The 22,103-nt window shown below is 39.1% G+C and overlaps 1 protein-coding gene and 1 non-coding gene across 2 annotated transcripts in view; both read left to right on the top strand.

The window, feature by feature from the left end:
* The window catches only part of GPC3 (glypican 3), a 436,510-nt gene that overhangs the window by 27,647 nt on the left and 386,760 nt on the right, over positions 1-22,103 (top strand). Inside the window, exon 2 of the mRNA XM_061136403.1 lies at positions 4,002-4,163. Within this exon, the coding sequence (XP_060992386.1) occupies positions 4,002-4,163 (162 nt within the window). The remainder of the gene's footprint in view (positions 1-4,001; positions 4,164-22,103) is intronic.
* On the top strand, positions 925-997 carry TRNAG-CCC (transfer RNA glycine (anticodon CCC)). Its single transcript has one exon. It is a non-coding gene; the product is annotated as a tRNA-Gly (tRNA).

Below are 22,103 nucleotides of genomic sequence, written 5' to 3'. Positions count from 1 at the left end.
ACTAACAGCCACCCTGCCAAATAAACTCCACCATTCTTGAAAACTGGAGATCTTCACCAGTGATGAAACACCAGTTTAGAAACACAAAGAGTTTATCTATAACATTTAATTTTAAGAATGTATGCAAATAAAGGTATTTTAAACACACACTACTTAGGTATCAGTTTACTAAGAAAATAAATTAAACCTTGCTAAATGGACAGGAACTTGGTGTACGGAAATTGGCTGCTATGTAGGATTTTTCATATCTACACATCTGTCTCAACTACCCTTGTTTAAATCTAGATTAACCACATGTCCCCAAGGGGACTCTTTCCTTCCTTGGTCCAGTAAACTGCATCAGTTTCTACTTTTAGAAAAGCATTACACTTTGTAACTTCTTATAGGAAGAACACCATGAGCTAGAGAGCTCTGTTTTTTTCTTTCCTGAAGATAATAATAAAGCCTTTGAGCTTAGACCCTATTTAAAATTGGTTTAAGGCTTGTATATGAGATTGACATTTATAGGAGATAAATCTGAATTCTATGTCTCCAGACCCCAAATTGTATTTTGACACATTAAATATCACCTTTCCATCCAGTACTATAAATCGCAGTGCTGGATTAGGTTCGGTGATACATATTATCTGTGCTCTCCTTCACTACTTTTGTCAGCAGCTCCCTTGAGGAGGGGGAAGTGGAGAGGTTGAAGTCAATACTGTGAACTCCAACAGTGATGTTATGTGAGGTTGAACTTGATTAATTTCATTCCTAAATTAACAAAACTTGGACACATACATTAAGGCTATGATTAACTAGACTTCATAGGGAAATGAGACATTGTAATAATCAATTTTCTGATAACTTATGGCTAATTAATCCTCCCTACCAAAAACAACACCTCAGGTATTGAAAAGCTGTCTAAAATGTCTGAATATGGGAACTTCCTTGGTGGTCCAGTGGCTAAGACTCTGCACTCCCAATGCAGGGGGCCCAGGTTCAATCCCTGGTCAGAGAACTAGATTCCACATGTCACAACTAAAGATCCCACATGCTGCAGTGAAGATCGAAGATCCCATGTGCAGCAACTAAGACCCACTGTAGCTAAATAAAAAATAAATATTTTTTAAAAAATGTCTGAATATGCTTTCTAGCCTCACTTCAGTAAGATTTGATGTTTATTATGAAACTTTACTTTGCCAGGGCTTCCCAGGTGGCACAGTGGTAAAGAACTGGCCTGCCAATGCAGGAGATGGCAGAGGCATAGGTTTGATCCCTGGGTTGGGGAGATCCCCTGGAGAAGGGAATGGCAGCCCACTCCAGTGTTCTTGCCTGGAGAATCCCATGGACAGAGGAGCCTGGTGAGCTACAACCCATGGGTTTGCAAAGAGTCGAACACAACTGAACACAGCTGCACTTAGGTTACTTTGCCAACCACTTCATGGAACTTTGGGGGTGTCCCCCCTCTGGGGGATATCCCATATACATGTTTTGTCAACCGAGCTAATGATGTTGCTTTATTGCACTCATTTATATGCACTAGGTATTCATCTCTTAATCCCTTTAGACAGTCCACGTTTCTCTTGTTGAAAGCTGTACCTATGTAACACAGTGCTTGGCACATAGGAGATATGTTAGCCTGGGTCCTCTGAGAAGCAGATGTCAACTAGATGTGCAAGAAATTTATTGGGGAAAACACTGGGGAAGAAAATGAGCAGGGAATTGAAGGATGCTGGAGAAGCCATTTGACTGTGGTGTAGGTCTGACCCCTATAGAGGAGAGAGGGAAGGAAGGAGGATTGAGTAGAAAAAATGTAAACTGCAGGGCAGTTTTAAGGAAGTTTTGTCAAGGTCAGTGGGGAGTCCTGAAGCCAAAATGCCTGTCAGCACTTTGCCATGCTCAGTCCTTGGCTGGGAGCAGCCCCTAAGGATTGTGGCCTAGGTATAATGTGGCAGTCAATGCAGAGTGCAGCAGCTGGGGTCGTTAGTCGGTTATACACCCTGCGGCAGGAGGTCTGAGATGCCCATGTTCATGGCCACTACAGAAGGAGCTCGACAGATGCTTGTTGAAGGGAAAGTTTGAGTAAAACAGGAATTACAGAAGAAGGGGATTAGACTTAAATATTCATTGAGCCCTAATATTTACTAGTACTGGTAGAGGATATAAAATCATGGGACTCCCTCCTGTTTCTCACTTCTCAAACGTCACCTTGTGAAAGAAACCATCCCTGATTACCCTATACAAATAGAGTCATCCCTGCAGCTACCACATCTCCTATGTCCCTTAGTTTGCTTCTTAAACATTAAAAAAATCAGCAGCTGTATTGAAGTTTAATTGACATACCACAAGTGTTTTAAGGGTACCCTTTGAAAATTTGACATATGCCTACAGCCATGAAACAGTCAATCACAATCAAAGTAACGAGCATACTAATCACTCTCCCAGATTTCCTCACTCTCACCCCCTCCTTGCCCTCCATCTTCCCCAACAACCACTGAACTGCCTTCTGTTACTATGAATTTTCACTTTCTAGATGGAACCATACAGTAGGTAATATTAAAATCAGGTTTCTTTCACCTAGCATAATGTTTTGGGGGTTCATCTGTGTGGTGGCATGTATCAATAGTTAGTTTCTTTTTATGGCTGAGTGGTATTCCACTGTATGTATATACCACAGTTTGTTTTCCCTTTACTTAGTTTTTTTTTTAAATCTGTAGCATTTATCACTACTTGACCTTACATATGCAGTTTGCTGTCTCTCAGAATATAAGCTCCACAGGGGCAGGGTTGTTACAGGACTTGGCACATAGTGGACACCCAATAAAACATTTGTTGAACGACTCTTACTCCCATGGCTTCAATTTTCTTTCACATACTGATGACTTCCAGGGATACAGGAATGTGTTGAGTCACCAGTGAAGAGCAGAAGACAGCAAAAGGGGTTTTTATCATTGGGAAACTTGGTAGATGGTAATTGTTAACTGAGATACAGGATACAGGAGACTTTGTGTCTGTGCTTCTGGGATATATTGAGTTCAGTTTGGGGTATGCTGAATTTGAGATTCCCATAGAGTAGTTTGAAAATGTGGGATTTGGGAGCTGAGAAGAGAGGTAAAGTCAGGATTAGAGAGTTCAGCAGTCATAGGAGTTATATCAGATCATCAGGGTTGAGAGAACTGGAGAATGAGGAAGGGAGTCAACAACATTTATGTGTTAGGCAGAAGAATAGGAAGCAAGAAAAGATAGATAAGTGTAGCCATAGCAGTAGGGGGTGTATGGGGGTGTGTGGGGATGTGTGGGGTCAGAGTGGGTTCACTAAAGCAAGGGATGGGGAGAATTTTAAATAGGGATTGGTTTATTGTGAGGACTGCAAAGTGTCACATTGAATAAGGACTGAGAAGAAAAGGTTCTGATTCCCTAATTTTGGAATAATCGAGAAGATGATTCATTTGGAAAATCTTTATCAAGATACCAAACTAAAAAAGCATTCTGTATCCTTTGGGAGGCGGTGAAGAGGTGGCTCAGAAATTCAGAGGAACAAGAGTTTGGCATTTGTGATAGAGCTAGAATTGTTGGGGTTGTAAGGCATTTTGGTGATTGTCTGCATGTTAATATTAGCAGCATGGGATTGGCCACACATACATTTCACTTGGAAATCATAACTGGAAGTTTGAAAATTGCTTCTTGGTTGTGTTCTCATTCATAAATTATAGTCATGAAAAAGAAATTGTAGGAGTGAGGACTGATCTTTTAACAGGCAAATTAAATATTGGTGTTCAATGACGTATACTTTGTGCTATAAATTAGTTTATGCAGAATTTATGAGTCAAACCTAGGCAATTAGGCTATAAGTTCTCATGGTTATTCAAAAAGATTCAGTCATAAGGATAACTGGGAGAAATCAGGGGTTATTTAAGATAAACTGTAATTTTAAATAATCAGAATTTTACTGTATTTTAAAAGAAATGCATTGTTTTGCTGTATTTGCCTTGTGTGTGTGACATTCTGCTTATTTGTTTCAGGATCAGATTTGCAAGTGTGTCTCCCCAAAGGCCCAACATGCTGCTCAAGAAAGATGGAAGAAAAGTATCAACTAACAGCACGACTGAACATGGAACAACTGCTTCAGTCTGCAAGTATGGAGCTCAAGTTCTTAATTATTCAGAATGCTGCAGTTTTCCAAGGTGAGTTCTGGGCATCATTTGAGAGGTGCTGTGCAATGGCATCATTATTTGGGCACTGGGCTTTTCACATGGTAAGTATAATTTAGAAATTACCATTCCAGTATTAATACTTGATATAAAAACCTCCCAGTGAGAGATTCTGGTTAAGGAAAAACATGGTTTTTAGAGAACCCACATTACAACCTTTGGGAAGGTGGGTATTGTCAAAAATCATAGTCCAAGGACATTCTGTTTACCTGTATGGAAAGGATGTAAATCTCTGAAGAAAGAGTAAATGGTACTTTTTCTCCACTAGCCCATTAAACTTGTTTAAAACACAAAAAAGTTTACTTAAATACCAGTTTTCTGCACAAGTTAGTTGGATATTTGTGGAACATGCACAAACTCTTTCTGACCACTGGGACTATTTTCATTTAAGAGGGAGAAACTGGCTTAATGGCTCCACATTTTCTCATCTGTGTGAGTGGCTATCTTTCCTCTCTTTCTGAGTCTCAGTACTTACTATGTCTGTGTATGACTGTAAAGGATAGCTAGGAGGATGATGATAGTGGTGATAGCAAATATGTGTGTAGCATTATGTGCCAGGTACTCTTTTAAGTGTTTTACATATATTAACTCATTTAATCCTCACAGTAAACCCTATGAAGTAAGTGGTAGTATTAGTTTCCCCATTTTATGGATGAAAACTCAAGGCACAGAGTGGTTAAGTAACTTGCCCAAGGTCACACAACTAATAAATGGGGAAAGTAGGATTTGAACCTAGACAGCCTGACTCTCTGAGCATTTGCTTTTAGCTGCTTCATTACATCAACTTTCTGTGAAGGAAAGTTAATTATGGATATTGGAGGTTTCTTCTATCCTTCCTTAAGCAGATGGAATGAGCTGCCTTCTTGTCCCACAAGGAGAGAATTGGGGTCAGGTGAAAAAGAAAACCACTTCTGACTACTTGACATTCAAAATCTTTTGATTTATAACACCTTTATAAGAATTAACCTGTTTGAATTGTAAGGTGGGCTGATTATAGCTTATTTTGTCTATTGTAACAAAATACTTAGAATTAGCTAAGAAAATTATTCAAATTAGCTAATAAAACATACATTCACAAGAGTTTCTTGGGTCAAAGCCTCAGGGGACATTGGGCTGATTATATGAAGTATAATACAGAAGCTTGAAGTATTTGTTAAAGCTATTTATGCAGTCAGACTCTTGTGAAGAGTTTGTTGAGACTAACAATTTGGCAAAAGAATGAATAATTTAAGCTCATTTTAAAAATACATGTACCATTCATGTACTTCTTAGATTAGTTTTGGAGCTGATCCGTTGGGTGAAAGTGGGGTGATGAGAAGTGATGTGACACCGACAATCAAGTCGAAGTAAGGCTGAATCTTACTCTGTGGGGTGTCAAGGTGCTTTTCTAGAATGTAGTATTTGTGATTTGTTTCATTCCTGGAGAAACCAGGCTCACAGATGTTATCTTGCTACCTTTTCCTGGCTGGAGCAGGGTGGTGGCGTGATTACACTGGTATTATAGTGCAGAGTAAGATGATGCAGCTGTCCATCTGAGGACCTTGTATGTCAGCATTCATATCTCCATCCAGTTCTGCATTTTGCATGTTGTGTTTTCTACTTCTGGAACAGCGCAAGAGGAGGAGAGAAAGTTTTGACAAGATTTTGGATTAGCATCCAACCATGGCTGCTTTAGAATGCAAGTTGAACACTTGTCATGTGAATAGATGGTAGAGACGGGGGGACAGTACCTATTAGTTGTCCTCTGTCTCTCTCTTTCTCTCTCTCTCTCTCTCTCTCTCACACACACACACACACACACACACACAGCATTTCTCAAATTGTGGGGACAGACAGAAGGACAACCCTAGCAAAGGAACCTGGAGACAACTGATGTGTAAATTCATTGCTGATGCCGCCTTCTCAAGGCTGGTGCCTTGTTACCATGTGTACTCATTTGGTATCTGTTTCATTCTGTCTTCTTACTCCTTTCCTGCTTATTTTTTCTTAGGAAAAATAAATCCCAAAAGAAAAAATAAAATTTGGTCCTAGACCTCAAGGCAATTATACCATGCTTGTAGAGACATTGCCCCAAATCCTTTCTGTAAGATTGTCCCCTTGTTTGGAGAGACAAGACTACAATCAGGGACTGCTACAAGATGATGTATTATTAATTACTGAGAAAAAGAGTATCTCCTTTTTTTCTTACAACTACTTAGTATTCCAGTTAATTTAAATTGGGAGCACAGTTGCTCTTTCTCTAAAATACACCCTGTCCCCGAGATTCCGGTAGAACAATTTATTGAGAAAATTGCTCCAATACTTCACTCCTGTGAAATTTGATGTGAGCTGTTTTCACCACATGAAGTTGAAGAAAGTGCATCTTGATCTTGGCCTACATCCACAATCTCTTTAGGATTCCTTCACTAGTCCACATTGGGGGTATTAGGCAGTGAGTGCGTTCTGCAAATATGTGCACAGTTCCACGAGCAATCCTTACTGCCTCGATTTGGAGTTTATGTCTTCTTTTGTAGGAAGCCTTTGCCCTCATAAATGAGCCTGGGGCCCTTTGTTACAGTGGTTGGAATGCTCTACTGCTAATGTTGTTTGGATAATGATTGAAGCATTAAAAAAGTTGTTCTTTATTTTCAATCTTTGCATTGCCTCGTTTCCTAAATTTAATTTACTTTGATGTGCTAAGTAAAATGGGGCAGCACAATTGTTTTTTGTTTCTGCTTAATTAATTCTTTTTGAAAAACCCCTTCACTTAAAGTAGATTTCCTTTTCTTTTTTTCTTCACTACCTAATAATGAGGATGATGATGATGATAATGATAATAATAATAGTGATAGTGACAGTTTGTTAAGTGCCTACTATATGACGCTTACTTTACATAATTATCTCTCATTCAATTTTCCCAGCAGCCCTATGAAGTTCATACTGTAATCATCTCCATTTTACAGATGAGGAAGCTCACTGATGCCCAGCTTTTTCCAAGCCATCATGTGACATGGTTTTCCTTGTTCTTAGTGTGCTTGAGGTAAAACAAAATTAAGAAGTTGTAGGATTTGTGGTCCTTGAGAAGAAAAATGGGATAGAATTCGGAATTTTTCATCATATCTCCACCACCTCTATACCTTCAAGCCTTGAGTTCTGCTTTCTTTGTAGAATTTTAAACTTGTACGGGAAGATCCCCTGGAGGAGGGCATGGCAACCCTAGTAGTCTTGCATGGAGAATCCCGTGGACTAAGGAGCCTGGCAGGCTGCAGTCCATGCGGCTGCAGAGAGTTGGACACAGCTGAAGTGACTGAGCACACATGCACCATCAGGAAATATTTGGGGTATGTCCAGGTGTTTTCTGTAGGTTAGAGGATTCCAGTCTTCCCCCAGTTACCACTGACTTGGAGTGAGAATACTCTTCAGAATGTAGCAACACTTTGCTTTTCTGGAAGTTGCCTCCCTCACAACTGAAAGTCTGTCTATTGGAGAGGAGAAATGGTGGGTAAGCAGAAAACATCTCTGGGCACCTAAAATGAAGCTCCTGCTTATGTAGTTGACTCATCTGCGAGCTCCTGGGTCCTTGTTGAGAGCTTACTACTGTTCTGCATTTATGCACAGAAAAACTTGATTTTCTAGCTTTCTAGTCACTAGTAGGTAAGCAGTTAACTAGAAGGGTTTTTTGAAAGACTGCCAGAGGAAAGTACATATGAGGAGCAAGATGTTAACGAATGACAGGAAGAGAAGAGGACGTAAAAGTGACTCTGGCACTCATTGAATGTGGCAGCTGGGAGCATCTTATAGAGGGTTATATTGCTACGTGCCTCATAGCCCCTAGATTATAGTAGATTCAACAACTAATGTCCCTAGTGATGGCTATGAATTGATACGGAAAGATCAAGTTATGTTCATTTGTTTTTCCCCTGAATATTTCCATTTTGAATGGCTAAAAATATTTTTGGTGCTGAAAGGCAAAGGAGGACATGCTGGACTTGGAGTCAGAAAAATCTAAATTCTGGTTCTATGTTTATGGGCTTTATGACTTTGAGTGGTTATTTAGACTCTAATAGCCTCAGTTTTCTTATCTGCAAAATGGAGATAATAATTACAGTCCTGCTTCCCTCAGGAGTAGAGGTAATGTATGCGAAAATGTCTTGAAAACTGTAAAACACTATATACATGCAATATTATCTAGACAGCTCGTTTTTGTGGCTGCTTCACCCCACACGGGCCACATAAATGATGCATTATTATTGCAGACAGTAACCTAGATAAAGCTGGAGTTCCTGATGTAATTCAGCAACTTTTGCCAGGTGTAGGTGATGCTGAAGCAGCTCTAGTGCACAGGAGACAGAGCACTTAGGCAAAGGGCCCTTTGAAAGAGAGATTTATTTTATGCATTCATAGATACGAAGCTGCGCTGTTTGAAATGCCAGTACTTCCATGAGCAATCCTTTTTTTCAGCTTCTGAAATCTTCTCAGAAGGCCCCTACCTGGTATATTTTACGCACAAATGAGAGGCTAGATCACAAAGGCATTGTTGTGTTCAGGTCATGTTTTCATTGCATTTTCTGGTCCATTCTACCAGGGCAGAGAGGAAGAAAAGTGCTGTCTTCATCCAGTGTTGGAAGGCTTTCTCCTACCTGCTTTCCATGGAAGAGATGAATGGGGTGGGGGCAGTGCTCTGCACTTCTTTTCTTTCTCTGCTCCCTTATTTTCCATTTCCATCTGCTCTTTTTTTTTTTCCTGTCAGATTCCTGTCTCTCCCACTCCCCCCTAAATAAAATTGTCCTTGGTTAGAACACCCTTTTCCATCAGCTCAGAGCAATTTCTCCAGTCATTTCTGCTTGAAATAACTGTTTAGAGACATTATTCAAGCAAAGCTTTTTTCCTTCACAGTTAATATGTGACTAAATAATTGCTTGAATGTTGATAAACATGTTTTTGAGATTCAATCATTTGTTAATTTAGTTTTTATAACGTGGGGGTTTTAAGTGAGTACTGAGCAATTTTTCTCCATTTCACACTTTTTTTCCTCCTGCTTAGCCTGACATTCTCATGCCCATGCTGAGCTGCAGTGAGTCCTCGGCACAAACCGCGAGCCATTCTGTCACAACCCTTTCTTTTTCGAAAACAATATACAGGAGAGAATAATTACACTGATGTCTAATCAGGACTTAATTCATTTGCCAGGACCAAATATAATAACTTTGAACTGAATTGGAGAATTTTAGGAACGCAGGACCATGACCATGAGTGAGGTTATATATCCTCAAAAATGTAAATTATTAATCAAACCACTCATCTGTACAGCAAAGCTCTAGTAATCCCATTATAAAAGGGTGAATTTCTCATCAGAGGCCAGAAGATGCTGGCTTTAATTAGTGAACTTTTATGGTGCTGACTCAAAGAGATATTTTGGTTATAAAGTTTTTAAAAATGTGATTAATTATTAGTACTATTGGAAGAACAATTGGAAACTGGGTGTTTAAAGTTATTTTGGTTTTAAACTAAGAACTTTTTGGATTTAATCCAGTTTCAAAATTCTGTGGCTGTAGCAGATCCAGAGATGGTGCGGGGGCGGGGGGGGGGGGGCGGTGTGTGTGTGTGGGTAGAGTTGTAAACCTTTCCTGTGCCCTCTATTAATTTAGAAGTCAGTCATTAAACTGAAAACTGTTTAATAAAAGGAGCTTAGAAATATGACTCAGTAGGCAGATGGGGACTGTTCCTGGGCCAATAGTGGGGTGAGGAGATTATGCAGATTAACCCTTTACCCTAGCCTGTGCCCCTTGGTTCTGAACTCCCCCCTGGAGCTGCTATCATCACTGTCCACCTTCTCACTAGTGGGCCTGACAAAGCAAATTAAAGGAAATTGTCCCTGCCCTCTAGAAGCTTCCAGGAAAAATACCACTTTTGCCTGGAGTGATTACTCCCTCCCCTCCCCTACTGGGATTTGTTTACTTTCTGAAAACATATGTTCCTCCTCCTCTTTCTGTCTCACTGAGTTGTACTACCTGATAGCGGAGTAATGAAGCATATGTTCCAGAGATTTGAATTCTCCTGTCAGTTGAGTGGAGGTAGAAACAATTTTCCTTTAAGCTGGAAGTGGTATCACAGAAATGAAAACCACCTTTCCTTCTATTGACTGTGAGATGCTTCCAGGGCCTGCTGCACACTGTGGTACTCCTCCTTTTGCTGTCTGCTCTTTCATTCAGTCATCACGTCTTGCTGCTGCTTTCATACTTCCTCCCATCTTTTCCCCACATTCTGTTCCCCTTTGCCTTCCCTAGGTCTCATTCATATCATTAATCACATGCCATTGCCTTCTAGCTCTGTTTCTCTGATTTTAGTTTTAGGCTCCATCAGCTCACATCCAGGCCACCTGCAAAAGCTGAACTGGGTTTCATGACTTTGGTCTCCTCCCTTGCTTCTCAGTTCAGCAGTGGAGTGTAAGTTCAAGATGGCAGGCTCTGGGATCACTTGGGCTGGGTTTGAATGAGTCTAGGTGGCAGAGCGGAGAAGACAATGGCACCCCACTCCAGGACTCTTGCCTGGAAAATCCCACGGACGGAGGAGCCTGATAGGCTACAGTCCATGGGGTCGCTAAGAGTCGGACACGACTGAGCGACTTCACTTTCACTTTTCACTTTCATGCATTAGAGAAGTAAATGGCAGCCCGCTCCAGTGTTCTTGCCTGGAGAATCCCAGGGACGGTGGAGCCTGATGGGCTGCCGTCTATGGGGTCGCACAGAGTCAGACACGACTGAAGCGACTTAGCAGCAGCAGCAGCAGGTGGCAGAGGTAGGAGATGTGGAGGAGAGAAAGTTGAAGGCTTGCAGTAAGAATCAGAAACCTCCTGTCCGAATATGTATTTAAGTCAGTGAGAGATGAATGAAAAATTTCCTGTTCTAAAATGTTTTACTTATATTATCTCATTTAGACCTCACACCAACCCTGCGAAGTTGGTACTATTCATTATTAGCCTCATTTTATTGCTGAGGAAGTAGAGGCTTAGAGAGATTAAGTAACTTGTCTAAAGTTGCATAGCCAATAAATAAATGGAACAGACAGGAGTTGAACCTTGGACATACAGCTCCAGAGCCTGTGCCCTTAATCACCACGTGTTTTATAGCCACTGGTGTATTTTGTTTCATGGTCAAGGACAATCTCCCCAGTTCTAGCTTTCTTGCATGGGAATTCTACTATATTTAACTAAGTAACATTTGCTGAGCAAGTATCTAGCACATCTGAAGGCAGGCAGGTGTAGGGAATTCAAAGATAAAAACTACTTCATGCCTACTTTCGAATAGCTCAAACTTCAGAAACCAAGACTTTTATACATGAGTGATTTGGGTACAAGGCATCCTATGAGAAATTCAGTAAGAAAAATGTTAGCAGGTTTCTCTATAGGGGTTAGGAGTGGATCCAGGTTTTTTAAGGCTCAAAGCTTACAGAATTTGAAGGCCCTCTTAGAAAAAGGAGACAAATGTGCAAAAACAAAATGCCTGTGGTTCTTCTAGAAGGAGGCTTGCAAGTGCGGGTCCCTGTAGTTTGTTTCATTAACTTCATAGGAAATTCACCTCTGTATGGGGCTGTGGGGTTGGAAGAGATTAATTTCAACCAGAGGGCAGAGATTCTTGGAAGAGATTGCTTGTATGAATTCTCCAGACAGATGTGGCTCTTGATCAAAGAGAAGGGCCAGTGAGGGAGTTAGGTAAATCAGTACACATCTTTCTGTAAATTTAAGCTAAACTTTAAACATTATTAATTGCCTATTAGATAGAAGTCTTTCTGAACTTCCTAACTAGCCCTTTGGAAAGTAGTTATCCCTTTGGAAAGGACAAAACACCTAGGCAAGAAGCAGGGGGTGGGGGCGTAATGAGACGGGCATGTGCTCTGGCTTCAGGCAGATTGGAATCTAAGTCCCAGTTCTCCTACCTCCTCTCTTTGTAACCAAGGGCAAGTCACTTCTCTCTGAGCCTTGAATTAAAGAGGGTTAAATCTAGTGAGGATGGAAGAACTCACCTCTGTGCTGGTCTATAGGAACCAAATGCATGGTAGCCATTGTTTTTGTTATTCCTTCTCGTACATTTATAAGCATAATTATGTATGAAATATAATACCTGTATTGAATGTCACATACCTGGCACATATACATTAAAAATGCTTTTCATGTTATAATATCATTTAATTGATATGCAATGCTCTAATATACCCACTCATAATCTTGTCATTCAGAGAAAACTATATTTTCAGAAAATAGCATTTCTGTGTGTTTTCATTCTTTCTCTGTGTGTATGTGTATACTTAAGACTAAAGAGTATATGTTTTCTCCATGGTCCCCTAGTGGTCTGAATGAGTTAATGTAGCCTCTCGATCTAAGTAGCAATGGCAGACTCTGATTTCATTGGGTTGATAGGAGAGGAAGGAGAACAAAAATGATGAAATTAGGGTGTTTATCTTGCTTCCCACCTTTGGTTGAAGTTCTTTAGCATTAGTACTGGACTTGATTAACTGAAATGTAATTATCAGATTAGACCAAGTTCTACTGTATTCCCTCTCCTGGGATCCTATGTTTTTTCCTTCTAGCACTTACCGAGTTGACAGTGATATGTGATGGTTATTTTATTAACATGAATCTCCTTTACTAGAGAATAACCTCTCTGAAGGTGGGGCTTATGTGTATTCTACCTCAACCCTGTATCCCCCAATGAGATAGTGGACACTCAGTAAATGTTTCAGAAACATACACATACACACACAATTAAAATAAGTAATATTAGTAGAAGCAGGTTGCTGTCTCTTCCACTTCCTCTGCAATCACTACCACGATGGCCAGATGGACAGAAAAGTATAAGCTATTGCCTACAGCATTTACTCCAAGGTTTTGAAGTCTACTCAGATGTAAGATCTTAAAAGTCTAGACAGTGGATTGATGCTTTCCCATTGTGATGGAATGTCTTATGTTTACCTGAGCCTCTGCCTCTGCCTCTGGCCTCACCATTCCCTGGCTGGTCTTTTTCTCCAGCCTAACCTCTTCACGGAGAACTGTGAACAAAGTGCAAAGCCAAAGATGTACATCTTGTGACAAAGAATAACAAGAATGGTGGCATCTATCAGCTTTTCCAGATACACTCTTATATGTCATTCTTGATTACTGTGGGCACTTTAAAGTAATACACCAAACTTTGAGAATATTCTTTTTTTAAAATAACTTTTTAGTATACAAATGAATATACATGTTTATTGGATAAAATGAAATAAAAAGACAAAGAAATGAAACAGTAGAAAATAAAATGACCCACATTCTATCCTCCAGAGGATAACTACTATTAATGTTTTAGTATATAATTTAACATACTTTTGTTCAGTATTATACAGATACAGGTATGTATATATTTAAAAAATGGATTACACTGCTCTTTCAAGTAATGCAATATAGCCATCTTTCCCTGTAAATATTTCTATAATATAATAGCAATAGAATATTTAGAGGCTACCTAGCACTTAGTCATGCTGTTTTCACATATGTTATTAATCCAACTCTGTCTATTGTTAGAAATTTAGGTTGCTTTCGGTTGACCATAGTAAAATAATGTCCATGTAAGTAAGTATTTATGCATATCTTTATTTCCGTAGGATAAATTCTTAGAACTGGAATTGCTGAGTAAGGGGCTTATGCAGTTTTTAAGGTTTCTCACATTTTCCTGTCCATTTTCCTGACCATTTGCCCTTTTAGAATAACCCCAGTTTAGGTAAAGAAATAGTACTCTTTTATCAGGAAACTTTGTTGATCATTTGTACTTTTATTTTGTGATTTTTCTCATTAATATTCTTTCATGTTTTAAAAAATTTAGCTATTCATTGTTCTTATTGAAATGCCCTTATTGATTTTTAAGAGCTCTTTATATATTCAGGATCATAACCCATTTTATATGTTATAAATTGATTTTACTGATTTGTTAATTCAATATTCATTTTTTATGGTGCTTTAAAAACACTTCCAGTCAAATGTATCAATATCTTCCTTAGGCTTTCGATATAGCCTTTTGATTTTGCCTAATTGATATTAGCCTTAGATGAATCAAAGACATGTTCTATTTCCTATTCTGACAGTAGCTGTGTAAAAATTGGTAAGTAATTTAAAGTGTCTGAATTTGTTTTCTTATGTGTGTGATAACACCCGATCTACCAACTTGCCAGAGCTTTTGAGGACCAAAAGAGGTAATGTATATAAAAATGCTTTGAAAAGTTTAAAGAATTATTGTTGTTATTATTCAGTTATCTTTGACACTGACCATTAGTCTGAATGAGTTCCTGTTTATAGTACTGCTATCAGCATTGCCTTTTTTTCCCTGTGGATTTGAGACCTTTCTAACCATTACTAGGATATAATCTTGGTCTAGAATTGCACTGGAGTCTGTGCTCTGGTAGCTGGAAAGGCCCTGGGAGGGTGGTGAAATGTTGCCTGCCACCAGTCTCGGCCTGGAGCATGGATTCTGGGCATCCTTCCCACCTTCCCAGCTGGGAAAATGGGCCCTGGAACTATTCTTTGAAGTAGTATGCGTGTTTACTCCCACATGCCCAGCCCATGAAGGGTAGCTAAAGAAACTCATTCAGTGAGGCCCAAGTGCCTGTTCCTGTCCAACAGAGCAGTAGATGGGAGAAAACCCAAAGCCTTCTGTCCACACTCGTATTCCCTGGGGACTGGAAAAACAGTACTCTTTCTAGCAATTAACATTTGAAACAGACACACTAGCCTATCAGATAAATCAGCAGTTTAGCATTGTTTTGTGGTACATATTCTGGAAAGAGTTGTTTATTAGGAAAACCTTTTTTAAAAAAAAATTATGAAATGACCAGAATTCTCCCTCTCTAAATGCCAGCTTAAAAAAATCAGAGGCAGGAAAAACAATTAAGTTATCTCATGCATCAAAGTAATCATTAGTAGAAAAACAAAGTATGTTCTTTCTGGCAATCTCTGCCAGATGGTTGAGATGGGAGATAGTGGAAGAAGAGGCTTAAATGATACACATATTATTTCCAATATAACCTTGAAGGCTTTTGTTTGTATTTTGATGGGAGGGGAAGATAGTGTATACTTGCATAACTTAAGCCTTCTTGAAGGTCAGAGGCCTCTGGATAGCTGGTGAGGTTAGACATTTGAACTCATCTGGGTCACTTACATGAAGGAGAAGCAAGGTTAACTAAGTTTACTGAAAGTCTGTGTGCTAGGTTTGATTAATCTTCCTTATGGTAGTGATATGGCTAGGTATTATTATCCCCATTTCACAGACACGGAAACTGGAGTTCAGAGCCATTAAGCAATCTGCCCAAGGCCACATAACCAGTAAGTGGCCGCATTAAGTTTCTAACTTCAAAGTCATTGCTCTTTTCATTGAGCCACACTGTCTCCCTTGGAGGTAGAAAATAAAAATAAGATTTATGAAGTGATAAAAATGATCGTAGAGAGTTTTGAGAAATAGAAAGTGCTGTTAGGAATCTGTACAGTAATGGAGAAATAAACAAAATGCCCCAAGAATGGCCCCCAAATTTTATTTGGCATAAGGCTTCAAATTCCATTGATGTGAAACGATTCTCTGTAGGGACATACTCTGGCGAGTTAATTGTACCCCGAGTATTCTATGGCAGCGTGGCAGCCTTTCCTATTGCCTCGTAAAGAATCGCACACACCCCCATTCAGAGTTCATTTTAGTACTTTGCAGGCTGACATCTAAAGGGGCTGCTACTCTGACAAACACAATCTGGCCAGATGTTATTATTTTGCACCACATTTAATTTCTTCCTGCCAAAGATTTAGACTTCTTTTCCCTGATAAAGATCAGGGGAAATTGTCTGGTATTTACAAAATCCCATCCAGGCGTATCTGTTACAATGTTCACTTAGCAAAGTTTATTAGATTATTAGGGCTTTAAACCCTTGGGCTCTTTCGGTATTGAAATTAAAAAAAGAAAAACCCAAACATCTTCAACAAATTTAAGTGGCATAATTAGACCCTGGGCTTGTCTTACAGGCATTTTAGAATTATGAAAATGATTTAAATAGTATTTGCTTCCTGAGAAACTTGCTGAGTTTGACAGGGATGAAAGGAAGGCGGTTATGCTCCTTTGGTCTCCTGAGTTAATGGGGAAAGTGATATCTGGAACTGAAATAAATTTGCTATAGTTGTATGGTGAAATCACTCCCATAAGTAGTTAGCCATACCACACAGGGCCTCTTTTTCTTGGCCTAGTTAAAATGTGGGCACTACAGTGTTAGAGAAACATGGGGGTCTGTCATTTCTTTGCTCATAAAATCTACTTAGAGGAAACACTTACTTGGACTCCTTGAACTCGAATTCTCTGCTCATATCTTCTATACTAGGCATATTAAGACTGCAATAGAAATATTCAATATTTTAAAGGTATGGTTTGTACACGCTTTTCCTCGGGAGATCTCAATGTGCTTTATGTGCACTGATTATATTTTCAAGCATTTCCAGTTGAAGCTTCGTGGCACTCTTGTTATTTTTTCTTTTGTGTGAATGTAGACATGGGAGAGTTGAGAGGGTGACCTGTATTCGTCAAAATAAGGAACTCAGAACTGATCTGAAGCTTTGCCTATATGATGTACATGGGAGAGAGAAACTAGACAGAAGCAGTCTAATTATGCTTATTTGTTTGGGGAGTAGGGTGGACTGGTACTAATTTAGGCACTAGAATTCCGGACCATCAGACTTGGCATAACAAAGAGTGAGGACTGTTTAAGAACATTGAATGCAAGTGTTAATTACATATGCCAACTTGGGCATTTTCTTCTATTGTATATTTATTTGGCATTAGGCTAGGTTTTTAACAAATTATTAAAGCATAGTTCTTTAGAGAGTATGTTAGAAATGTCTAACAAATAAAGCAGGACCACAGTTGGGCTTTTCCTTTTTATTTTGAAGGTGGTCAGAAGCCCGTTATATGAAAACTGTAATAATGCAAACATATGTCTGTACAGTGCTGTAAGTGTAACTGTAAGTGTAGCAGTAAGTGCTGAAATGGCAGAAGTGAAGGCAAGGCAGGAGGTAAATATTTTGTAAAAATTAATGATCTGGAGTGAACTCTCATTAACTTTTGGCTCTGTTAATTTGAATATTGTGATAATTTGACTTGGACTGAAGTTTATGAAAGAATCTGCTAAACAAATTAATAGTGTATATAAGATTTGTGGGAAGGCATGTTTAATTTGCTTGAAGGACTTGAGCAAGCCCATTAATTGGGGCTGCTAATTATAATGAGCTTTGCTTATTAAAGCAAACCTGATAGAAACTCTACTTGGAAACACTTTATTAGCAGTGATTTAGAGTTACTCCAGGTATGGAAAAAATAATAAAAAGTAGTGTAGTGTTTAAGAGAATAGATTCTGGAATAAATTGACTATGAGCTTGAATCTTGTTACCTAGGGGAGCCCACTTAACCTCTCTAAGCCTCAATTTCCTTAAACAGGGATAATAAATAATAGGACCCAACCGCACACGGTTGTTGTGAGAAGTAAATGATATGATGCTTGTAAAACTTAACTTAGAATAGTGCCTAGTATACAGCAAGTGCTCAGTAAATGTTAGCTGATGTTTGTTATTCTTGGAAAGTAGTTGTTAATCACACTTAACTAACTTAAACTATCCTTTCCCTTATCAGATCAATTTAGTGAAGATGTTCCAGGACAACATCCTGCTTGTTGAGCTAGCCACTCCTAAATTTAAATGAGAGGCCCCCAGGGGACAGTAACTTAATAAATTGCTTTCCATATTCTATAGACCAAACGTACACATGGAAGGGGATGATGACAAGATTCAAAGGCTTTTTAGTTTCCCAGGAAGGAAATTCTAATTGAGCATATTTTATGTTATAAGCCTAGTTGATCATGAGTTGAGATTGTGAAGTTGTTGTGGAGCCTGAAAAATACCAAGAGTTTATATGTCTGAATATTGTAACATTTTTAATATTATTCCTTTTCTGCTCTCCCATTGATACTACATAAATTATAGGTGTTTGTTTTGAAAGAAAAATTGGTAAATATTGGTAAATATAAAATAGAATATAAATACCACCCAGAATCCTAACACCTAGAGATGACCATAAGTTTTCTGGCTTTCTCTCTACATATATTCAAATACACATATGTAGATTTTCTTACAAAATTGGAATCATACTGCACTCATTAAAAGCAATGCTAGTGATAAAGCAGAGAGTGTACACATTATTTTCAGGTATGCCTTAAAATAGGGCATTAATTGGTAATCATGAGGTGGACTTGAACTTGAAAAATTGCATTTAATTTTACATCTGAGAGTCCTTGATCTGTTTCTGTTGAGACCAATAGAAATTCAGCACAGAGAATATGGACTCAATTATCTTTATAGGTCCATTATTATTCATATTTGATGTCTGTGTGTATAAGTGTGTGTGAGAGAGAGAGAGAGGGAGGGAGAGAGGGAGGGAGGGAGAGAGGGAGGGAGGGATAGAGGGAGAGAGGGAGGGAGGGAGGGAGGGAGGGAGGGAGAGAGGGAGGGAGAGGGGGAGGCAGGCTGCCTGCCTGTGTATCCTAGGTGGAGATTTCTCCCTGTTGTGTGGTCTAGTGACAAGAGCATTGGACATGGGATAAGAAGATAGCAGCTTGTAGCTCTGACTCCATCATGACTCACTGGATGACCTTAAGCAATTAATTTCATTTCTCTAGGCCTTTGTTCATTTTCTCATATATGAAATGTGGGGTTAGACCAGATAATTTCTACAGCTGCTTGCAGCTCAGAGAATCTGAGTTTTTTTGTTTTTAAGTCAAAGTTGCCTGTTTGCCTGGAAGAACTCGAGGCTCTATGGAGATCTTCCTAAAGAGAGGACAGTGATGAATTTCAACAGTTTCTTTGGCGCCAGATAGACCAAAGCTGTAATTTTTAGCCTATCAGGCATTTGACTTTTGAAAGTGCTAAATCCTCCATTAGGAATAAATGTGGAAGCTTCAGGTTATTTATTGTTATTTACACTTTCCATTCATAACTGTCAGTGTCACAGGCTCTGTCGACATAACTGCGTCAATGAGGTTAGCTTTAATCAGTTTAGTGGCGGCTAAGTCACAAATATATCAAATAGCCAATCATAATGCAGGAGTCCTCTAAAGCCTGACTGAATTATTTATTTTGTTATGATGAAAATGTCTGGGCTTTATTGGTTTTTTTTTTTAAGAACTTGATTCAGCTTGAAGTCTAGAAGATAAAAGATCAGTGATTGTCTCTTAGATTTTTATTCTGCCTTCCTTCAAGGCTTTTCATTTTTCACAAGCCGTTGTTAACACTTTTAAGTCAAGGTGAGAGAGCTGTGATATTTTTTATCCTAGGGTTTAAGCATATGTGAAAAACTTTTACCTTTGATTTCTTGTCCCATTTCTGTCATGTGGAAGCTGTGTGACCTTGAACTAACCACTTAACCTGTTTGAGCCTCATTTTCTTTGTCTGTAAAATGGGGATAATCTTAGTCTCTAAATCTTAAATTGTTATGAGACACAAATAAGATAATGCTTTAGTTGTCATACAAATGTATGATAAACTTATGATTATCATTAAGTTTAGTGTTATCATTTAGGCCTTCAGTGGGTAGGTCTGACTTGATATAATAGATATTTGCGTGTGTGCATATCAGTCATGTCTGACTGTTTGCGACCCCATGGACTGTAGCCCACCAGGCTCCTCTGTCCATGGGATTTCCCAGGCAAGAATACTGGAATGGGTTGCCATTTCCTTCTATAGAGGGTCTTCCTGACACGGGTATTGAACCCGTGTCATGCTGAAAAATTATGTGGAAGCCAATTTTATTTTTTTTATTTTTATTTTTTTCCATTTATTTTTATTTCTTGGAGGCTAATTACTTAACAATATTGTAGTGGTTTTTGCCATACATTGACATGAATCAGCCATGGATTTACATGTATTCCCCATCCCGATCCCCCCTCCCGCCTCCCTCCCCACCCCATCCCTCTGGGTCTTCCCAGTGCACCAACCAGATCTGAAAGAGACACATGCACCCCAATGTTCATCACAGCACTGTTTATAATAACCAGGACATGGAAGCAACCTAGATGCCCATCAGCAGACAAATGGATAAGAAAGCTGTGGTACATATACACTATGGAAGCCAACTTTAAAAATCAAAACTCTTCTATGTCTTACATTGTATTGTGATAATATTACCCACAGAAAATTTAAAGGTCATTAAAAAATTAAAGGATTCAACAAACTTAAAATATACTCAGTACTGAAAAATGAGCAATATTCAAATTAAACATGTATACTACAAATCATATTAAATACAGTTCTACAAATATAGCTCCAGAGATTCTGTAAAGGGAAATAATTCATCATGATTCAAAAATGCTCAAGACATTTTAGGGGATGGGTTGAGAAGGGTTGGGGAATGGGCCACTGGCAGTGGGAGGTCAGGGAGAGAAGACAAGAAGAAAAACATTTAAAATATAGCTGAACAATCCTCTCTGTGTCAACCCATGCAGCTATTACCAACCCCCACTACACACTTATTATTCTTTTTCCAGACATCTTTAATACAGACAGTGAAACTATAGTAGAAATGTGGCTTTGTACTTAGAATGCAGTTGTATGGGCTCTCTAAGAATCACTTTTGTTTTCTTTTTTTCTACCCAGCCATTCAGAGGCCCTGATTACCAGCATAACAGCAAAGAAAAGAGAAATAGTTAGAGCCAAAGCAAAACACAAAGGAAGCAAGATTAGAAAATGAAGAAGCATGGAGGGAGAACATCTGAGTATAGTAACATGGTCACTCATAGGAAGAAACTGTTTCAGGTTTACATACTTAATTATCTCATGTTTAAGTTGAGTCATGGCTAATTAATTTTCCTGTGCTAAAGCAGATTTGCAGGTCCTGAGCATGTACTCAGAGTGACACTGAGAATTGAAGAGTTAGGTGGATTTATTCCTGATGGGACTGAAGCTGTGCTCCCAGGAATGATTTTTCAGCCTCAGCTGATTTCAAAGTCCTTGGGAAGCTCATCCCATGGGGAAGTACCAGCCTTAGGACCCAAACATATAGGTTCCAATTCCACCTTGGTCATTCTTCTAGCTTTGGGACCTGCAACCAGCACGGATCTTTTGTCAGACTTGCAGGTCTCTCTGCCACCTTGCTCAGGCCTGCCTGCTCCGTGCTCCCTTCCTGTATCCTGTGCTGTGCTGTGTGCTAAGTCACTCAGTCGTATCTGACTCTTTGTGACCCCATGGACTGTAACCCACCAGGCTCCTCTGTCCATGGGATTCTCCAGGCAAGAACACTGGAGTGGTTTGTCATGCCCTTGTCCAGGGGATTGTCCCAACCCGGGGATCGAACTCGCATCTCCTGTATCTCCTGCTATCGCCACCTGGTCAAACTAGAAATGATGTGCTTTGAATGAAGGAGTATTTCTGTCCCCTTCACTGAACTGAAGCTCCTCGAGGATTTTCTTTGAGCCCATCTTTGTATCTCTACCTCCTAACTGAGTGTTGGTGGGTAGATGCACATAATAGATTTTCAACACATGTTGGTGGAATGTTAATATCTCTAAACCTTGGGTTCTCATCTATAAAAAGGAGCAGCTGCTTTTCCAATCTATCTTATTTAGGAGAATATGAATATGTATATATAAAATTGCATATTAAACCAAACAGCACTATACACTCATTCATGTAAGGGGCTATTACAAATTAGAGTTGTTACGTGTAATTCACATTTTAAAATTTAGGGCTATTTTCTTAATGGAACTTGATCAAATTAACCTTTCTGAAGTGCAGATTGTCTGTCCAAAGAGGTGAGTAGATAACCACATTGGTCTTTTAACTGGACAGGTTGCAGGGGATCCACAAAGCCCCTGAAATTGTATATAAAATGTTTT

Source organism: Dama dama, chromosome X (assembly GCF_033118175.1).
Source record: "Dama dama isolate Ldn47 chromosome X, ASM3311817v1, whole genome shotgun sequence".
NCBI classification, from domain to species: Eukaryota; Metazoa; Chordata; class Mammalia; order Artiodactyla; family Cervidae; genus Dama; species Dama dama.
This window is presented reverse-complemented; position numbering and strand designations above follow the sequence as displayed.